Source organism: Lynx rufus, unplaced genomic scaffold (genome assembly GCF_022079265.1).
Source record: "Lynx rufus isolate CCGP_SWC_20201006 ecotype Redwood Valley unplaced genomic scaffold, mLynRuf1.p SCAF_16, whole genome shotgun sequence".
NCBI lineage: Eukaryota > Metazoa > Chordata > Mammalia > Carnivora > Felidae > Lynx > Lynx rufus.
This window is the reverse complement of record NW_025814830.1, coordinates 1151348-1169613: the sequence shown is the minus strand read 5'-3', so window position 1 is coordinate 1169613 and position 18266 is coordinate 1151348. Positions and strand designations below refer to the sequence as shown.

The following is an 18266-nucleotide window of genomic DNA, read 5'->3' as shown; positions in this document are numbered from 1 at the left end:
TTTATGAGTTTCATGTCACTGAAAATATTTTGTTTGTTTTTGAGGAAGAGAGAGGCAGGGGCAGAGAGAGAGAATCCCTAGCCGGCTCCACACTGTCAGCACAGAGCCTGAGGTGGGGTTTGAACTGGTGAACTGTGAAATCATGACCTGAGCCAAAGTCACGAGGTGGACACTTAGCCACCTGAGCCACCCAGGTGTCCTTCATTGAAAATGTTTCCTAGTCACCAGTATACTTTTCTACGTTTAATATCTATACAACTTCTTTGAATATTTATGGATGTGAGCATGGAATGTATAAAGGTGATGAATTTTGTGTGCATACCTTCTTTCCATCATTCTTCAGGTTTGACACCTGCTATGATCATTTGGTTAGGGGCCCCTCCGTATATTTTAGGTGTCATTTTAGGTCAACTCCAGGTCAGATGACCTGAGTTAAAACCTGATCCCTACCACGTACTGGATGCTTGAAAAAAATATTCACATGGAAATAGAAGAATAATGTGTCTGTTATCTTAGATTATGATTTATTTTCCAATAAGTTATGAAAAACTGTGAATGCTCTCTACTAACCAGGAAATGCTTGGAAAGGTTTATTGCCTTTCTTGCTATTCTAGTAGAACCTGTAATTGCTATGAATCCCATTCAGTTCCAAGTTCCCCAAAAGTTCTTGTCTTTGAGTTCTACTTCTTCGTTATTGAAATATGTATCTCATGGCCCATAGACTAATCCCTTGTTAGAAATGCAGACATCTACCCCACCCTAGAACTCCTGAACAGTATCTGCATTTTAACAAGATCCCCAAGGTCCTGTTGTGAAATTCTAATTCATATTAGAATATGCTAAATACATTTGTCACTCCCCAGAACTTTCCATTTAAGAAATAGATAGCACATGTACTGTATGATGTAAATACAATATTCAAAATGCATATGCCTGTGTTGATGCCTTCATTTTACAAATTCTCTTGAATAAACACAGTATTTATAAAGGTTCTTACCTCCAAGGTAAAGAATATACTAGAGCATAATACTGGGTGACAAATAATCTTACCTCATCAAGCAGAAACCTCACCTAAGCCAGAACCAGTTCTCCTGATATAACTGAACTAATAGAAGTTCAGTCCTTGGTGAATCACAAAAAAACTATACCAGGTGAGGATGTGAGCAAAGCAAAAATGATTTACAAGAAACAAGGAAATCACAGGGAGGAACTTCCAAATCAGATACTCACGGAGGAAGGGGGAATGGTGTCCTTTCATTTAGGGTTAGCGTGGATATTCAGAAAGGGGAGGCCATCATCTTATGCCAAGTGGAGTATAAGGTTGCACATAAGCCTTAAGAGAACAGTTGTGTACATACTGTGCATATTTCATAGGAAATGAGGTTTGTGCTCCTCCTTGGGAGAGATTTTAGGATTATAATGAGGTAAAAGGGAGCTCCTGGGTGGCTGAGTCCATTGAGCATCCTACTCTTAATTTAGGCTCAGGTCAGGATGAAAGTCCTGAGATCAGGCTCCACTCTGAGCATGGACCCTGGTTGGGATTCTGTCTCTCTCTGCCCCCCCTCCACTTGTGCATGCTCTATCTCCCTCAAAGATATAAGATTTAAAATGAAATGTTTGAATGAGATGAAGGGAACTGTACTCACTCCGTAGCTTAGTCTATTATGCATTTGCTTAGGTGTGAGTCAGGGGTTAATCTCCAACTGAGCTCATCCAAGCTCTTCCTCAGGGCAGTCATTACCTTTTGTTGGATGGTTTCTGTTTCCACTACAGGAGACTATACCCATGGGGAGTTTTTTGTGAAGTAAAAGATAAGATAGAAAAAGAGGTTAAGTACAATGTGGAACTAAGATCGGTGGGTACAAACACAAGCATTAAAGTCAGGTCTTGGAGGCCGGCTGGTGACATTAACTGCCTCTTTCATTTGACCTAGCATTAGGAACTCTGCCTGTGGCCACTTGATAACTGTGTTTTTTATTGCAGGGATTGCTGACATTCAGGGATGTGGCCATAGAATTTTCTCAGGAAGAGTTGCAGAGCCTGAACAACAGTCAGTGGGAACTGTACAGGGATGTGATGTTAGAGAACTACGGACACCTCCTTTTCTTGGGTGAGGAATACTCCTTCCACATTGCCCAAACCATACTCAGGGATTTGTTCCTTCCCTTGAAGACTGTCTCTTGGAATCTTCCTCTTTGCATGACTGGGATTCAGATCCCTGCAGTCAGGGAAAGAAGCAGGGGTTTGTGGATGTACAGAAAAATCTCCATGGTGTTTCCTTTTCAGCTTTACCTTCCCTTCCTTAGGGTAACATCATCATTTCTGTACATTAATGACAATTCTAAAGGCTAAGTGGCATAAAACGGTATCTCTTTTGTCTTAAATACCGATTTCTACTCATTATTGTCATGGTAGTACTCGGAAGTGGAGGTCAAGATCTGAACATGGAAACTTCATCCTGTGTGTTCTAAAGAGGATGTTGGCCCACAGCATTTGGGAAATCATTTTCAAGCTTCTACTCTGTCCTCTGTGCTCTACTAAGCACAATAGTGGATCAGAAGTTAGAATCCCCAACCACACTCATATTCTTTTTTTCTAATAAACAGGTCTTGTTGTGTCAAAGCCAGACCTGGTCATCTTTTTGGAACAAAAGAAGGATGTCTGGGCCGTGAAGAGAAAGGAGACAGTAGCTACACACGCAGGTAGGTGGGAATGAAGCGGATGACAGAGGTGAGGTCCAGTCATGAAGGAGGAATTGGACCTCAGAATGTGGTTGAGCAGCTCTCCTTGAATGGAAATTAGGTTGGAAAGGCCAGTATTAGGTCTCTCCTTTCACATCGGGCATCTGCTTTCCAACACATCATGCTGTTACATTCTCAAAGGATTGTTCTTCAGTTTCACTGATGGTCCTTCACGTCCATAGTGAGGTCTTCCAGAACCTTATTGGTTCTCCATTGCTTGGAGGTCTTGGGGAAATCTCTGCATTTCTGAGGAAGTCTAGGTTAATCCATTTCTGACTTCTGTTTTGCTTCTTGTGTGAAGTGTGTGAGGGTAGTGGTGTGCATCTTGGGGTTAGGTGCAGAGATCCCAGGAATGCTAGAGGGAGACATCACAAGTTTTCTTGTTGATCCTTTCCAGGATTAAGGAGGCTTTCATTTTAATCATACAAAATAGAGGCCCAGTAATTTCATCAGGTAATAAAGCAATTCCCTAAAATGAGAAAATCTCGTCCTTTTTTTCACCTCAAAAGTTTATTTCTTGGGCTGCCTGGTTGGCTCAGTTGGTTAAGCGTCTGGGTTGAGCTCAAGCCATGATCTTAGTTTGTGATTTTGAGCCTTGCATCAGGCTCTCTGCTGTCAGTGAAGAGCCTATTTGGGATCCTTTGCTTCTGTGTCCGTCTGGCACATGTTCTCTGTTTCTCAAAAATAAAATATAAAAAAAAAAAAAAAGGAAGTTCAGGATGCCTGGGTGACTCAGTTGGTTAAGAGTCCATTGCATTTGGCTCAGGTCATGATCTCAGGGTTTCTGAGTTGAAGCCCCACTTAGGACTCTTGGCTGACAGCCCAGATCATGCTTGGTTTCTCTCTCTCTCTCTCTCTGTCCCTGCCCTTCACCCACTTCCTCTTTATCCCTCTCTCAAAATAAATAAGCTTAAAGTGTAGGTTCATTTGCTTTGTATTAAGTAAAATAAGAAATTTTCACTCAATGTGTTGCATTCCTCAATGGTGAAATAATTTAAAGCACCCATTATATTCATATAATTCTACATAAATTAATGCCATTACTAGTTAAAACTCATGGCCTATAATAAAATCTCAATTGTTAGTTTATTTCTTAATAATTGAATCCTTTTATGATTTTTGTGTTGTATGATATGAAGTTCCTGTGACTTTGTCATATGTTTTCATTTTGAGTAGTTGTATATGAGATTCCTTTATGATTTATTATATCAATAGTCCTGATATGACATGGGCATGTGCTTTATGAGAAGTGAGGAAGACAATTAGTAAACTTCCTACATTTAGAAAAAGAGTTTTAATTATAAATGTAATTTCACTTCAGGAAAAATTAAGTATTGTTTTTTTTTTTTTTTTTTACTTTTCTCAGAATGTATATGTATTTAATACCAAAGATTTTTTTGATAAAGTGATTGTGGACCTATTTTACAATTTTTTTGAAACTTGTTTATTTAGAAATGAAAGGTTTTGGGGCACTTGGTTGACTCAGAGGGTTGAGCATCTGAGTCTTGATTTCAGCTCAGGTCATGAGTTCATGGTTTGAGTTTAAGCCCTAAGTCCATTTCTGCACCCAGTGTGGAGCCTGCTTGGAATTCCCTTCTCTCTCTCCCTCTCCCTACCCCCACTCCCTTTCTCTCTCAAACTTATTAAAAACTTACAAAAAAGAAATGAAAGGTTTTTATTTGTTTGATTCTAAAGATTGGATTATAGGGGAGCCTGGATAGCTCATTTGGTTAAGCCTTCAACTTCAGCATAGGTAATGATCTTGTGGTTTGTGACTTTGAGCCCCGTATCTGGCTCTGTGCTGAGAGCTCACAGCCTGGAGCCTGCTTTGGATTCTTTGTCCCCCTCCATCTCTCTGAGAGTCTCCCTGGCTTGTCCTCTCTCTCTCTATCTCTCTCTCTCTCTCTCTCTCTCTCTCTGATACATAAACATTAAAAAATAAACAATTGATTATACCCTTAAATCTGAGTGATAGGAGGGATCTATTAACATAACACATTGTTTAATGTCTTAAGTTCTTAATTCACAAAAGTTTTCATTAGAGGTTTCCATGGTTGATTTTAAGGAACATTCTTTACAATTTTAATGCCCATGAAGAAAAGCCATTATTCAAAATGTTCCTTTTTCATGGGTGCACAGTCACAGTTGAAAATTAGAGTTAAAGCTAGGGGTGCCTGGGCTTAGGTCATGATCTCATGGTTCGAGAGTCTGAGCTCTGCATCAGGCTCTATGCTGACACTGTGGAGCCTGCTTGGGATTCTTTCTTTGTTCCTCCTCTGCTTTACCTTTTTTTCTCTCAAAGTAAATAAGGTTAAAAAAAATATATATGTATATATAGTGGGCCTGTTTTAAATAGTCCATCATTTTTATGTAGAATTTTTTGGTTTACATTTTGTCTGGTTTTGAAATTCCATAGTAATGTGCTTCCTTTTGTATGGAACTTTCCACAGCATTATTTAGCTGGGATTTTGCTTTTACCTGTGTATTTTGTTTTAGGGTGACAATTTTCAACTCATTATGTTTTTGGACAATGTGAGTGAGTCTAAGTCAGATCAGCTTTATGCCCTTTGCTAATAAAAGTATCTATGTATTTATAGCAGTATTACCTATGCATACTTGTGACTCATCTTGTGTATTTCTTTCCTTGATTAGTGGTAAATGAATGTTGTATCCTGTTTAGGTGAGATATGCTAATAGAATTAATTTCATCATGTATTTATTGGTGAATGTATTGGCTGCATGTATTTTCATTCTGGTTACCTTAGAGAGTACTTAAAACATTTTAAAGGTATAGCAAACCTTTATGCATGCTGCTAGTGCAGAGCTCAACACAGGGCTTGCTTTTTTTTTTTTTTTAACGTTTATTTATTCCTGAGAGAGAGACAGAGAGAGAGACAGAGAGACCGACCGACCGACCAAGCCCACGCAGGGGAGGGGCAGAGAGGGAGGGAGACACAGAATCTGGATCTCCAGCCTTCTTGCTGTCAGCACAGAGCCCAATGCGGGGCTCAAACTCATGAACCCCGAGATCATGACCTGAGCTGAAGTTGAGCACGTAACCAAATGAGCCCCTGAAGCAACCCTCAACACAGGATTTGAATTCCCCAACTGGGAGAACGTGTCCTAAGCTGAAATCAGGAGTTGGACACTTAACCGAATGAGCCACCTTCATGCTCCTAACACAGTTTTAAGCCGATAGTGTCAATTTTATACAAAACTCTTCTACTTATCATTTCTGCACCAGTACCCACTTTATATTGATGACATCATAAATTCTTTTTTTATATTGCATATATTATTACCCAGATTTGATTTTTATGCTTTTATTTAAGAAAAAGTCTGTAGCAGAAATAAATGTGACTTGTCCTACCTTGTTACAACACTACAGGTTTCTATAATTGTGTAAATATTTATACTTCTCAGAGAGCTTTATGTTATGTCTTTTCAGTTACTGTTTAGAATCTTTTTAGTTCAACAAGGACTTTTTAAAAAATATTAATGTTTATTTATATTTTGAGAGAGAGACAGAGACAGAATCTGAAGCAGGCTCCAGGCACTAAGTCTTCAGCAAGATCAAAACACAGGGCATGGACTCACCAACCGTGAGAACATAACTTGAACCAAAGTTGGATACGTGACCAACTGAGGCACCCAGGTGCCCCTAGAAGGACATTCTTTAACATTTTTGTAGAACAGATCTGCTGATAAACTTAGAGGGGTTTTGCCTTGGCAAAGTCTTCATTTCTACATGCATGGAAAACAGCTGTGCCAGGTAGGGTATTTTTGGTGGATAGTTTTTGATCCTTCAGTATTTGAATACATTGTTTCATGCCTTTCTTTCTATAACGTCTACTGAGAACCCCACTCACAATCTGATAGGAGCTCTCTTGTACAAGATGAGTTGCCTTTGTCATGCTTTTCAAAATTCTCTTTTCACTGGTCATTTTTGGTAGGTTAATTATAACGTGTCACTGTGTTCATGTCTTCTCTTTTTTCTTTTATTTTTACTTAAATTCTAATTAGATAACATACCGTGCAAAATTGATTTCAGTATAATTCAGTGGCTCATCACTTACGTACAGTGCTCATCATAACAATTGCTTTCGTTAATAGCCATCACCAAGCAACCTGTCCCTCACCCAACTCCCACCATTGATACTTATCCTACTGTGAATTTACCGTGCTTGTGAATTTGTCTCTCCTTTCCACATACAAGAGAGCTACAAGCCTTTAGTTCATGGAAACTCTCTGCCCCCTTTCACTCTGCTCTCCTTATGGGGTCCCGTTAATGTACATATTGTTCCACTTGTCGGTGTCCCGTGTGTCCCTAGACTTTGTCCTTTTCCACATTTTTCTTTGGTCCTCTTAGGTAATTTAAAACAAGGGGTCTTTAGATTGTCCACTTCTTTTTTCTGCTTGATCAAGTCTGTTGCTGACTCCTTTGTATATTTTTAAATTCAGAGATTCTCCACTTGAGCTCCCAATTGTTTCTTATACTTTGCCTCTTTGGGCTTACGTTTTGGTCATGCATAGTTTTTCTGCTCTCATTTAGTTACCTGTTTTCTTCCTCCATGGGCATCTTTATGATGATTTCTTCTTGACTTCTTTGTCATACCATTAATACTTCCTAACTAATTTAAGGTCAGTTTTGGAGATTTATTTCATTCCTGTGAGTGAAACAAGTTCTTCTATTTCTTTATGGCCTTGTGGCCTTTTGTTGAGATTAGTGAATTTAAGAAAACAGCTTCTGGGCTTAGGCTTATGAACTTGTTTTTACAGGAGAACACAAGTAATTGGTAATGTCTGAATTTTTGTAATTTCCCAGTTTACGAAAGTACAGTTACTTCTTTAGAGCCCATACCTTCCTCTGTTGTCTTTAGCTCTGTGGTCTCTCCAGTGTGTAAACAAAAGCTCACCTGTTGTCTCAGCATCCATCATAGTGCATCCAGCAGGTGTCCTCATTCCCTCTGCTTCCATGTTCTGCATGACAGAAACAAGTCCCTCAGGCACCTGCAAAAAAGCCAGATCACTGAACATAGAGGTCACTCCTGTGTTCATCTCCTGATGAGAGGTAACAGTTTTCATACAGTGTTGTCATGGAGCGTCAGGAAGGGTGAGTAGCTTTGTGGGCCAGTGTCACAAACTTTGTCTCTTTGATGTTTCTCTTCTTTTCTACTTGCCTGCTTGGGCTGGGTTCTCCTAATTGCCTTCTGGAGCACTCACAAAGTAATTTAGTCCATTTTTGTCTCCATGGGGGAGCCACCGTCCTGATGCTCCCTATTTCTTCACTGCTGATATCCTGTGATGGGTATTAATTTTGGATATTAGCATTTAACATATATGCATGTGAGGATAGTAAGTGAGAGAAGTGATCGTGTATCTTTTACTTGTGTCTTTTCATAACACCATAGGCTTGTTGGCAAAGTCAGGTAAAGAACATTTTTTTTAAAGAGTGATGTAGGAACAAATGCAAGTTGTGGTTCTTAGTATTTACACTCAGTGATGACTTGGATGAAGATGGAGGGTAGAAATGAGGTTACGATGGATATCGCCAAACCGGGCAATTGCCCTTAATGGAACCCATACTGCCAGAAGAGATCAAGCGTATAAAATACTTGGGGGAAAACCCCACCTTAAGTCAGTTCCATTTGAATCCCAGGACCAAAATCCATTTTCGTAAAGTTTTATTTTTTTTTAATATTTATTTATTTATTTTTGGTTGCTTCTCATTTTTTTAAACATGAAATTTATTGTCAGATTGGTTTCCATACAACAACCAGTGCTCATTCCAACAGGTGCCCTCCTCAATGCTCATCACCCACTCTCCCCTCCCTCCCAGCCCCCACAAAACCTCACTTTATTCTCAGTTTTTAACAGTCTCTTATGGTTTGTCTCCCTCCCTCCCTTTTTCTTTTTCCTTCCCCTCCCCCATGGTCTTGTATTAAGTTTCTCAGGATCCACATAAGAGTGAAAATATATGGTACCTGTCTTTCTCTGTATGACTTAGCATAACACTCTTCAGTTCCATCCATGTTACTACAAAAGGCCATATTTCATTCTTTCTCGTTTCCAAGTAGTATTCCATTGTGTATATAAACCACAATTTCTTTATCCATTTGTCAGTTGATGGACATTTAAGCTCTTTCCATAATTTAGCTATTGTTGAAAGTGCTGCTGTAAACATTGGGGTACAAGTGCCCCTATGAATCAGTACCCCTGTATCCCTTGGGTAAATTCCTAGCAGTGCTATTGCTGGGCCATAGGGTAGATCTATTTTTAATTTTTTGAGGAACCTCCCCACTGTTTTCCAGAGGAACTGCACCAGTTTGTATTCCCACCAACAGTGCAAGAGGATTCTCGTTTCTCCACATCCTCTCCAGCATCTATAGTCTCCTGATTTGTTCATTTTAGCCACTCTGACTGGCATGAGATGATATCTCGGTGTGGTTTTGATTTGTGTTTCCCTGATGAGGAGTGACGTTGAGCAACTTTTCATGTGCCTGTTGGCCATTTGGATGTCTTCTTTAGAGAAGTGTCTATTCATGTTTTCTTCCTGTTTCTTCACTGGGTTACTTGTTTTTGAGGTGTGGAGTTTGGTGAGCTCTTTGTAGATTTTGGATACTAGCCCTTTGTCCGATATGTCATTTGCAAATATCTTTTCCCATTCCGTTGGTTTCCTTTTAGTTTTGTTGACTTGTTTCCTTTGCAGTGCAGTAGTTTTTATCTTGATTAAGTCCCAATAGTTCACTTTTGCTTTTAATTCCCTCGTCTTTGGGGATGTGTCAAGTAAGAAATTGCTGCGGCTGAGGTAAGAGAGGTTTTTTCCTGCTTTCTCCTCGCATTTTGATCATTTCCTGTCTCACATTCAGGTCCTTTATCCATTTTGAGTTTATTTTTGTGGCTGGTGTAAGAAAGTGGTCTGGTTTCATTCTTCTGCATGTTGCTGTCCAGTTCTCCCAGCATCATTTGTTAGACTGTCTTTTTTCCATTGAATATTCTTTCCTGCTTTGTCAAAGATTAGTTGGCCATACTTTTGTGGGTCCAATTCTGGAGTCTATATTCTATTCCATTGGCCTATGTGTCGGTTTTTGTGCCAATACCATGCTGTCTTGATTACAGCTTTGTAGTAGAGGCTAAAGTCTGGGATTGTGATGCCTCCCGCTTTGGTCATCTTATTCAATATTACTTTGGCTATTCGGGGTCTTTTGTGGTTCCGTACAAATTTTAGGATTGCTTGTTCTAGCTTCGAGAAGAATGCTGGTGCAATTTTGATTAGGATTGCATTGAATGTGTAGATTGCTTTGCGTAGTATTGACATTTTAACAGTATTTATTTTTCCAATCCATGAGCATGGAATGTTCTTCCATTTCTTTGTATCTTCTTCAATTTCCTTCATAAACTTTCTATAGTTTTCAGCATACAGATCTTTGGTTCGGTTTATTCCTAGGTATTGTATGCTTCTTGGTGCAATTGTCAATGGGATCATTTTCTTTGTCTTTCTGTTGCTTCATTATTAGTGTATAAGAATGCAACTGATTTCTGTACATTAATTTTGTACTCTGCGACTTTGCTGAGTACTGAAACTTGGCTTCATCTTTGCCAATTTTGATGCTTTGATTTCCTTTTGTTGTCTCATTGTTGATGCTAGAACTTCCAACACTATGTTAATATCGGTGAGAGTGGACATCCCTGTCGTGTTCCTGATCTCAGGGGGAAAGCTCTCAGTTTTTCCCCATTGAGGATGATATTAGCTGTGGGCTTTTCACAAATGCTTTTTATGATATTTAAGTATGTTCCTACTATCACGACTTCCTCAAGGGTTTTTATTAAAAGATGCTGAATTTTGTCAAACGCTTTTTCTGCATCAGTTCACAGGATCATTTTATTGACAGGATCTTTATTAATGTGATGTATCACATTGACTGATTTGCAAACATTGAACCAGCCCTGCAGCCCAGGAATGAATCCCACTTGATCATGGTGAAGAATTCTTTTTATATGCTGTTGAATTCGATTTGCTACTATCTTAATGAGAATTGTTGCATCCATATTCATCAGGGATATTGGCCTGTAGTTCTCTTTTTTTTGCTGGGTCTTGGTCTGGCTTGAGAACCAAAGTAATGCTGGCTTCATAGAATGAGTCTGGAAGTTTTTCTTCCCTTTCTCTTTTTTGGAACAGCTTGAGAAGGATAGGTGTTAACTCTACTTCAAATGTCAGGTAGAATTCCCCAGGGAAGCCATCTGGTCCTGGATTCTTATTTGTTGGGAGGTTTTTGATAACTGATTCAGTTTGTTCACTGGTTATGGGTCTATTCAAGTTTTCTATCTCTTCCTGTTTGAGTTTTGGAAGTGTTTGGGTGCTCAGGAATTTTTCCACTTCTTCCAGGTTGTCCAGTTTGTTGGCATATAACTTTTCATAGTGTTCCCTGATAATTGCTTGTATTTCTGAGGGATTGGTGTAATCATTCCATTTTCATTCATGATTTTATCCATTTGGGTCCTCTCCCTTTTCTTTTTGAGGAGACTGGCTAAAGCTTTATCAATTTTGTTTATTTTTTCAAAACACCAACTCTTGGTTTCATTGATCTGCTCTACAGTATTTTAGATTCTATATTTTTTATTTTTTTTATTTAAAAAAAATTTTTTTTCAACGTTTATTTATTTTCGGGACAGAGAGAGACAGAGCATGAACAGGGGAGGGGCAGAGAGAGAGGGAGACACAGAATCGGACGCAGGCTCCAGGCTCTGAGCCATCAGCCCAGAGCCCGACGCGGGGCTCGAACTCCCGGACCGCGAGATCGTGACCTGGCTGAAGTTGGACGCTTAACCGACTGCGCCATCCAGGCGCCCCTATATTTTTTATTTTTGCTCTGATCTTTACTATTTGTCTTCTTCTGCTGGGTTTGGGGTGTCTTTGCGGTTCTGCTTCTATTTCTATTAGGTGTGCTCTTAGGTTTTGATTTGGGATTTTTCTTGTTTCCTGAGGTAGGCCTGGATTGCAATGTATTTTCCTCTCAGGACTGCCTTCGCTGCATCCCAAAGCATTTGGATTGTTGTATTTTCATTTTCATTTGTTTACGTATATTTTTAAATTTCTCCTCTAATTGCCTGGGTAACCCATTCATTCTTTAGTAGGGTGTTCTTTAACCTCCATGCTTTTGGAGGTTTTCCAGACTTTTTCCTGTGGTTGATTTCAAGTTTCATGGCACTGTGATCTGAAAGCGTGTATGGTATGATCTCATTTCTTTTATACTTATGAAGGGCTGTTTTGTGAGCCAGTATGTGATCTATCTTGGAGAATGTTCCATGTGCACTCGAGAAGAAAGTGTATTCTGTTGCTTTGGGATGCAGAGGTTTAAATATATCTGTCAAGTCCATCTGATCCAGTGTATCACTCAGGGCCCTTGTTTCTTTATTGATTGTGTGTATAGATGATCTCTCCATTGCTGTAAGTGAGGTATCAGAGTCCCCTGCAATTACCATATTCTTATCCATAAGGCTGCTTATGTTTGTGATTAATTGTTTTATATATTTGGGGGCTCCTGTATTCAGCTCATAGACATTTATAATTGTTAGCTCTTCCTGATGGATAGACCCTATAATAATTATATAATGCCCTTCTTCATCTCTTGTTACAGCCTTTAATTTAAAGTCTAGTTTGTCTGATATAAGTATGGCTACTCCAGCTTTCTTTTGACTTCCAGTAACATGACAGTTCTCCATACCTCACTGTCAATCTGAAGGTGTCCTCCGGTCAAAATGAGTCTCTTGTAGACAGCAAATAGATTTTTTTTTTTAATCCATTCTGATACCCTACGTCTTTTCGTTGGAGCAATTAGTCCATTTACATTCAGTGTTATTACAGAAAGATATGGGTTTAGAGTCATTGTGATGTCTTTAGGTTTCATGCTTGTAGTGATGTCTCTGGTCCTTTGTGGTCCTTGGAACATTTCACTCACAGAATCCCCCTTAGGGTCTCTTGTAGGGCTGGTTTAGTGGTGGTGAATTCCTTCAGTTTTTGTTTGGGGAAAACTAAAATACATTATTGTAAATCTTTAAAAATATTTTACTCATTTTTGAGAGAAAGAGTGCAAGCAGGGGAGAAGCAGAGAGAGAGATGCATATTCAGAAGCAGGCTAAAGGCTCTGAGTTATCAGCAGAAAGCCTGATGTAGGGCTTGGATACTCGAACCATGAGATGGTATCTTGGGCTGAGGTCAGATATCCGACCAAGTGAGCTACCCAGCTGCCCCTCCAAAATTCATTTTTATTCTTAAATATTCTCTGAAAGGACTTTGGAAATTCTTGAAAATGAACAAATCCATGCCAAAACTAATCATTGAAATCATTTCAAATATAAAATTGGTTTAATCCTTCATTCACTTATTCACTGAAATGTTTCTAAAAGTTAGAATTTGGGGCGCCTGGGTGGCGCAGTCGGTTAAGCGTCCGACTTCAGCCAGGTCACGATCTCGCGGTCCATGAGTTCGAGCCCCGCGTCAGGCTCTGGGCTGATGGCTCAGAACCTGGAGCCTGTTTCCGATTCTGTGTCTCCCTCTCTCTCTGCCCCTCCCCAATTCATGCTCTGTCTCTGTCTGTCCCAAAAATAAATAAAAACGTTTAAAAAAAAATTAAAAAAAAAAAGTTAGAATTTTTATCTTCCTTTTTCAGTGTCTAAATGTGGTTGTTTTGAGAGGTCTTTTTTTTTTTTTTTTTTTAATTTTTTTTTTTCAACGTTTATTTATTTTTGGGACAGAGAGAGACAGAGCATGAACGGGGGAGGGGCAGAAAGAGAGGGAGACACAGAATCGGAAACAGGCTCCAGGCTCCGAGCCATCAGCCCAGAGCCCGACGCGGGGCTCGAACTCACAGACTGCGAGATCGTGACCTGGCTGAAGTCGGACGCTTAACCGACTGCGCCACCCAGGCGCCCCTTGAGAGGTCTTTTCAGAGGATTAATTATTCTTCCACCTTGCCTTAGCCTTCCTTTTCCAAAGTCTCTAATAACCAGACAGTCCGTATGCAAACATCACTGTTCAATGTTATCACATAGTGCCTAATTTGGATTGAGTTTTTATGTGTAGTGAACTTCAGAAGGCCTTTAGTGAGAACTCTATCTTTCATAATTACCAAGGTGTTTAGTATGGAGATACAACTTTCCAATGCCAAGAATCTGGCAAGAAACGTGAAGCAAGGGTCAAATCCTCAATTTCAGAGAACTCCGTTTACAAACATCCAGTATTAAAAGTAATAAATGTGGGAAAGTGTCTTATGAAAGTTCAAATCAAATTGCACATCATTGCGTCCTTACTGGAGAGAAGACTTAACAATGCAGCAACTCTGGTAAACTTTTAACCAGTCTTCAAAACTTGCTCAACAGCAGAGATTTCATAATGGGAAGAACGCTTACAAATGTAACAACATGGCAAAGGCTTTCAGTACCACAAAACTTGTCAACACGAGGTGTGATATATACTGGGGAGAAGGCTGAAAAGTGTTTTTAAAAATGTGGCAAAGGCTTTGGGCAGAACTTCAAACTTTGTGACCATCATAGAGTGCATACTGAAAGAAAGATTACCAATGTAAAAAATTTAACAAAGCATTTAATCCTCATCAAAACCTTTCAACATGAGACCGTCCTGAGGAGATAGCTTACAGATGTGAAGAATGTTGGCAAACTCTACCCACAACTGAACTCTCATAAAACATCAGAAAACCACACTGGATATAAACCCCAGAAATGTAATGAATGATGAAAAACTTTGTGTTTAATGTATATTTAAAAAACAACAAACTTATTTGAATATAAAAACACTACAGTTGTGAACAATTGGCTAGCTGTGTAATGGAAGGTGAAATCTAAATAAACTGAGAGAATTCTCAGCAGAAAAAAGTCAATACCACTTTTGAGATATGATTCTAAATCAGAGTATTCATTATAGATGGAAATCCAAAGTGAAAACATTCAGATCACTTATTTAGCCTTGGACAATGGAGGTGCTATGGGGTGCCAACCCCTCCACAAGTGAACATCTGCTTGTAACTTGCGAGTCCCCAAATTTAAAAACATAGGTACTTTCCCATGGAAATAGCCTATTGTGGACCAGAAGCCTCATCTAGAACAGCCAATACCCCATTTTTAATACATGGCCTATATTATATGTAGTATTTTTATAATAAAGCAAGCTTGAGGAAAGAAAATATTAAGGAAATAATAGTGAAGAGAAAACACATTTACAGTATATATACAAATTTGTGTATAAGTGGACCCACACGGTTCAATTCCATGTTCTAACATGGTCAACTGTGTTTGTTAACGTGTGTGAAAGGATCAAGAAAAGATGGATGTGTGTCTGGAGAGGAATAATTTCACCGTCTCCTTTTTCTTTTGACCATAATTGCAATTTTGGGGGTGAGGGGGTGGAAAATATTATTAGCTCGTGTGCATGCAAAAGGATTTGATTGTTTCTGTCTCTCAGACATGCAGGGCTGTAGTATGATGGGGAATTCTCATACCAACTTTTCCATAGAACATAATGGACACTGTCATGTACAATGTATGAAGAAAGTCTACATTCACATGCTGTTTGTGGCTGATCTATAACAGTGATGTAAGTCACCATGAAGTGATCGTTCAGGGCATCATTATTTGTATTAAAGTAAGATAGAGGAACATTCTGAATTTTAAATAGATATGCCAGTTTTTTTCCAAGGAGATTATGTTGGCTGTTGATTAAAATTTGCATGCATCTTCATAATAGCAATCGATAGAAGTCAAGAATATTAGGCAGTTGAAATAGAGATTTTCACACATCTTAGGCAAGCATAGCTAACTCTTGCATAAAAGGGTATAAAATTATTGTAAATCCACATTTATTCAATGATGAGCCTCAGCTTGCACAGCATGGAAAGCACAACTCACAGATTCTTATATCAGAGGAACAGAATAATTCTTGAATGCTTGAAATGGGTGTTTTGACCAAGGATCGCACAGTGGTTTTGCAACGGTATATTTAGCATGTGTTTGAACTTAATACATTTTGATTAAAAACACTGAATAGATTTTAATGTGTTAACACTGTGTTAATGAATGAACTGTTCCCCTACACCAACCTTAGCCTGCCCCACCTTCATTAAGGTTGTAGGTAAACAGTAACACAAAGTGCACTTGACCATTGAGCAACATGGGTTTGGTCTATGTGGGTACATATATAGTCAGGTTTGTTCATTGTACAGAAATTTATTTTCTCTTCTGAGTTTCTTAACATTTTCCTTTTTTGAAATTCCTTTACTATAGGAATGTCATATATAACACATATAACATAAAATATACATTAATCGATCTTGATCAAGTTCCTTGTCATCAGTAGGCTATTAAAATATAGTGTTGGGGAGTCAAAGTAATACACAGATTTTCAATGGCATGAGGGTGGCCACACTGAACCCCTGAATTGTTCAAGGGTCACTCATGCTTGGGAAAGCAGTGGGATGATATCACTAATAATCTATTCTCCGCAAGTTTATGTATTCTACCTTCCTTATTGTGACTGCTGGAACATTAGGGTGCTGTTAGTATGGAGGACACGGAAGTATTCTTGAGAGCATAGCTAGTCAATTTCTTCTTTTTATTTTTTTTAACATTTTTTCATTCTTGAGAGACCGAGCATGAGTGGGGGATGGGACAGAGAGAGAGGGGAGATACAGAATCTGAAGCAGGCTCCAGGCCCTGAGGTGTCAGCACAGAGCCCGATGCAGAGCTCAAACCCACGAACTGTGAGATCATGACCTGGGCTGAAGTTGGACACTCAACCGATTGAGCCACCCAGCTGCCCCTAGAGCATAGCTACTCAATTTCTTGATACTGTGGCCATGGGATCCATTTTGTATAACCACACTGGCTACAGGGGGATTGAAGGGACTCTAGCTAGACCCAGCAGCCAATAGAGTAGATAATGCCCTCAAAGTCTCAAAGTAGTTCCTGCTTGGGCTTCCCCAATAACCTTTGTGAAAGAGCACCCACTCCCAGTGTGTCTACCTTCAGCATCCCTTAGGGAAGAGCCCCGCAGAGTTCACCATGCCTTTCTCATGTGGGTTTGAATTGTACATTCTAGACTTAGCTTAGGAAGTGCAAAGCACTCCAACTGTAGACCCTACAAAATGCATCTGCCCCAGTTCCTGCCACTGTCTCTGCCTTCACTCAGCCTTGACCTCAAGGCATATTGGGTACATCCTCTAGGATCAGTGAGTAGCAAACTTTATTGTTTCACGTTCTTTGTTTTCTTTTATTCAACCATGGCTCACAATCCAACGTCCCCAGGTTCTATTTAACTCCTAAGGGAACAAAGTTATTACAACTATAATTATAAGCCATATGTACAGAATTATCAATTATTGTTTTTAACATTTTACACTTTTTTTCTCTGCTTATGTTGTTTTTAGGAGTATGCAGAACACAAATTTTTATGGTTTGGGTACGTACAGAATACAGTATGTTATATTAAGCTAAAGATACATTTTAGTTTTTTGTTCTTTTGTTTTTAATCTTTTTTGATGTTCATTTAGTTTTGAGAGAGAGAGAGAGAGAGAGAGAGCATGAGCAGGGAAGAACCGGCAAGAGACAGAGACAGAATCCAAAGCAGGGTCCACGTTCAGAGCTGTCAGCAAACAGACCAACATAAGGCTTGAACTTATAAATCACAAGGTCATAACCTGAGCTGAAGTTGGATACTTAGCCAACTAAGCCACCCAGGTGTCCTGCTAAAGATGTAATTTGGAATAAAAGAACTAACTAGAAAGAAGTGCAAGTATAGGGGTGTGTATATTTAAGTGTGTGTACCTATATCTTCAGAAGGAAAGGGAATATTAGATCCAATGAGGTAATTTCAAAATTGATGCTGATGTAGTAAACAAAAATGTTACAGATTGAAAATGGAAATAATTTTCTATAGATCATATTCCATTCATTTCTCCTAAATCTCCTGCATCATGGCTTGAAAATCTCCCCCATGCAAATCCTGTCTTGTCTACCTGCCTATTAGTTATGTAGCATATACTCTTTTCCTCATTCAAATGTTTAGGAACTGCTGCTTATCAGGTATACTCAGGGATGTTAAGAATGGTTTGCATGAAATGACATGGTGTTCCAAAATTAATTTGATTATGGGAGTAGTTCAACAGTGAACATACTAAATTCTGTATAGTTTTATTAATACATTTCACTTCTCTCAATTGGAGAAGAACACGAAGTAAGATTTCTTTAGTTACTGTTCTTTTTCCTTCTTGGAAGTGATATCATCCAAGTTCTCCAATTGGAGAGTGACAACTTCAGAGTGAAAACTTGCAGATTTATGTGTCATGGGTTGTTTTAACATTGACTTGAGACCAAGCATGCGATGTTGCTTGGTGCTTACTAGATGTTCTACATGTAGGGAGAAAACAATCTTGTATTAGGAATAATTCTGCAGCCCAACAAATACTGAAAAACGTCTAGGCTGAAGCATTGTCATGAATTCTTCACGTGGGGAGA

General features: G+C 39.1%; 1 protein-coding gene across 1 annotated transcript in view; it reads left to right on the top strand.

The window, feature by feature from the left end:
* Nucleotides 1-2721: 2721 nt before the first annotated feature.
* LOC124511667 (zinc finger protein 850-like) overlaps nt 2722-18266 on the top strand; it is a 29472-nt gene continuing 13927 nt past the window's right edge. The window contains exon 1 of the mRNA XM_047079057.1: nt 2722-2730. Coding sequence (XP_046935013.1) covers nt 2722-2730 — 9 coding nt within the window. The remainder of the gene's footprint in view (nt 2731-18266) is intronic.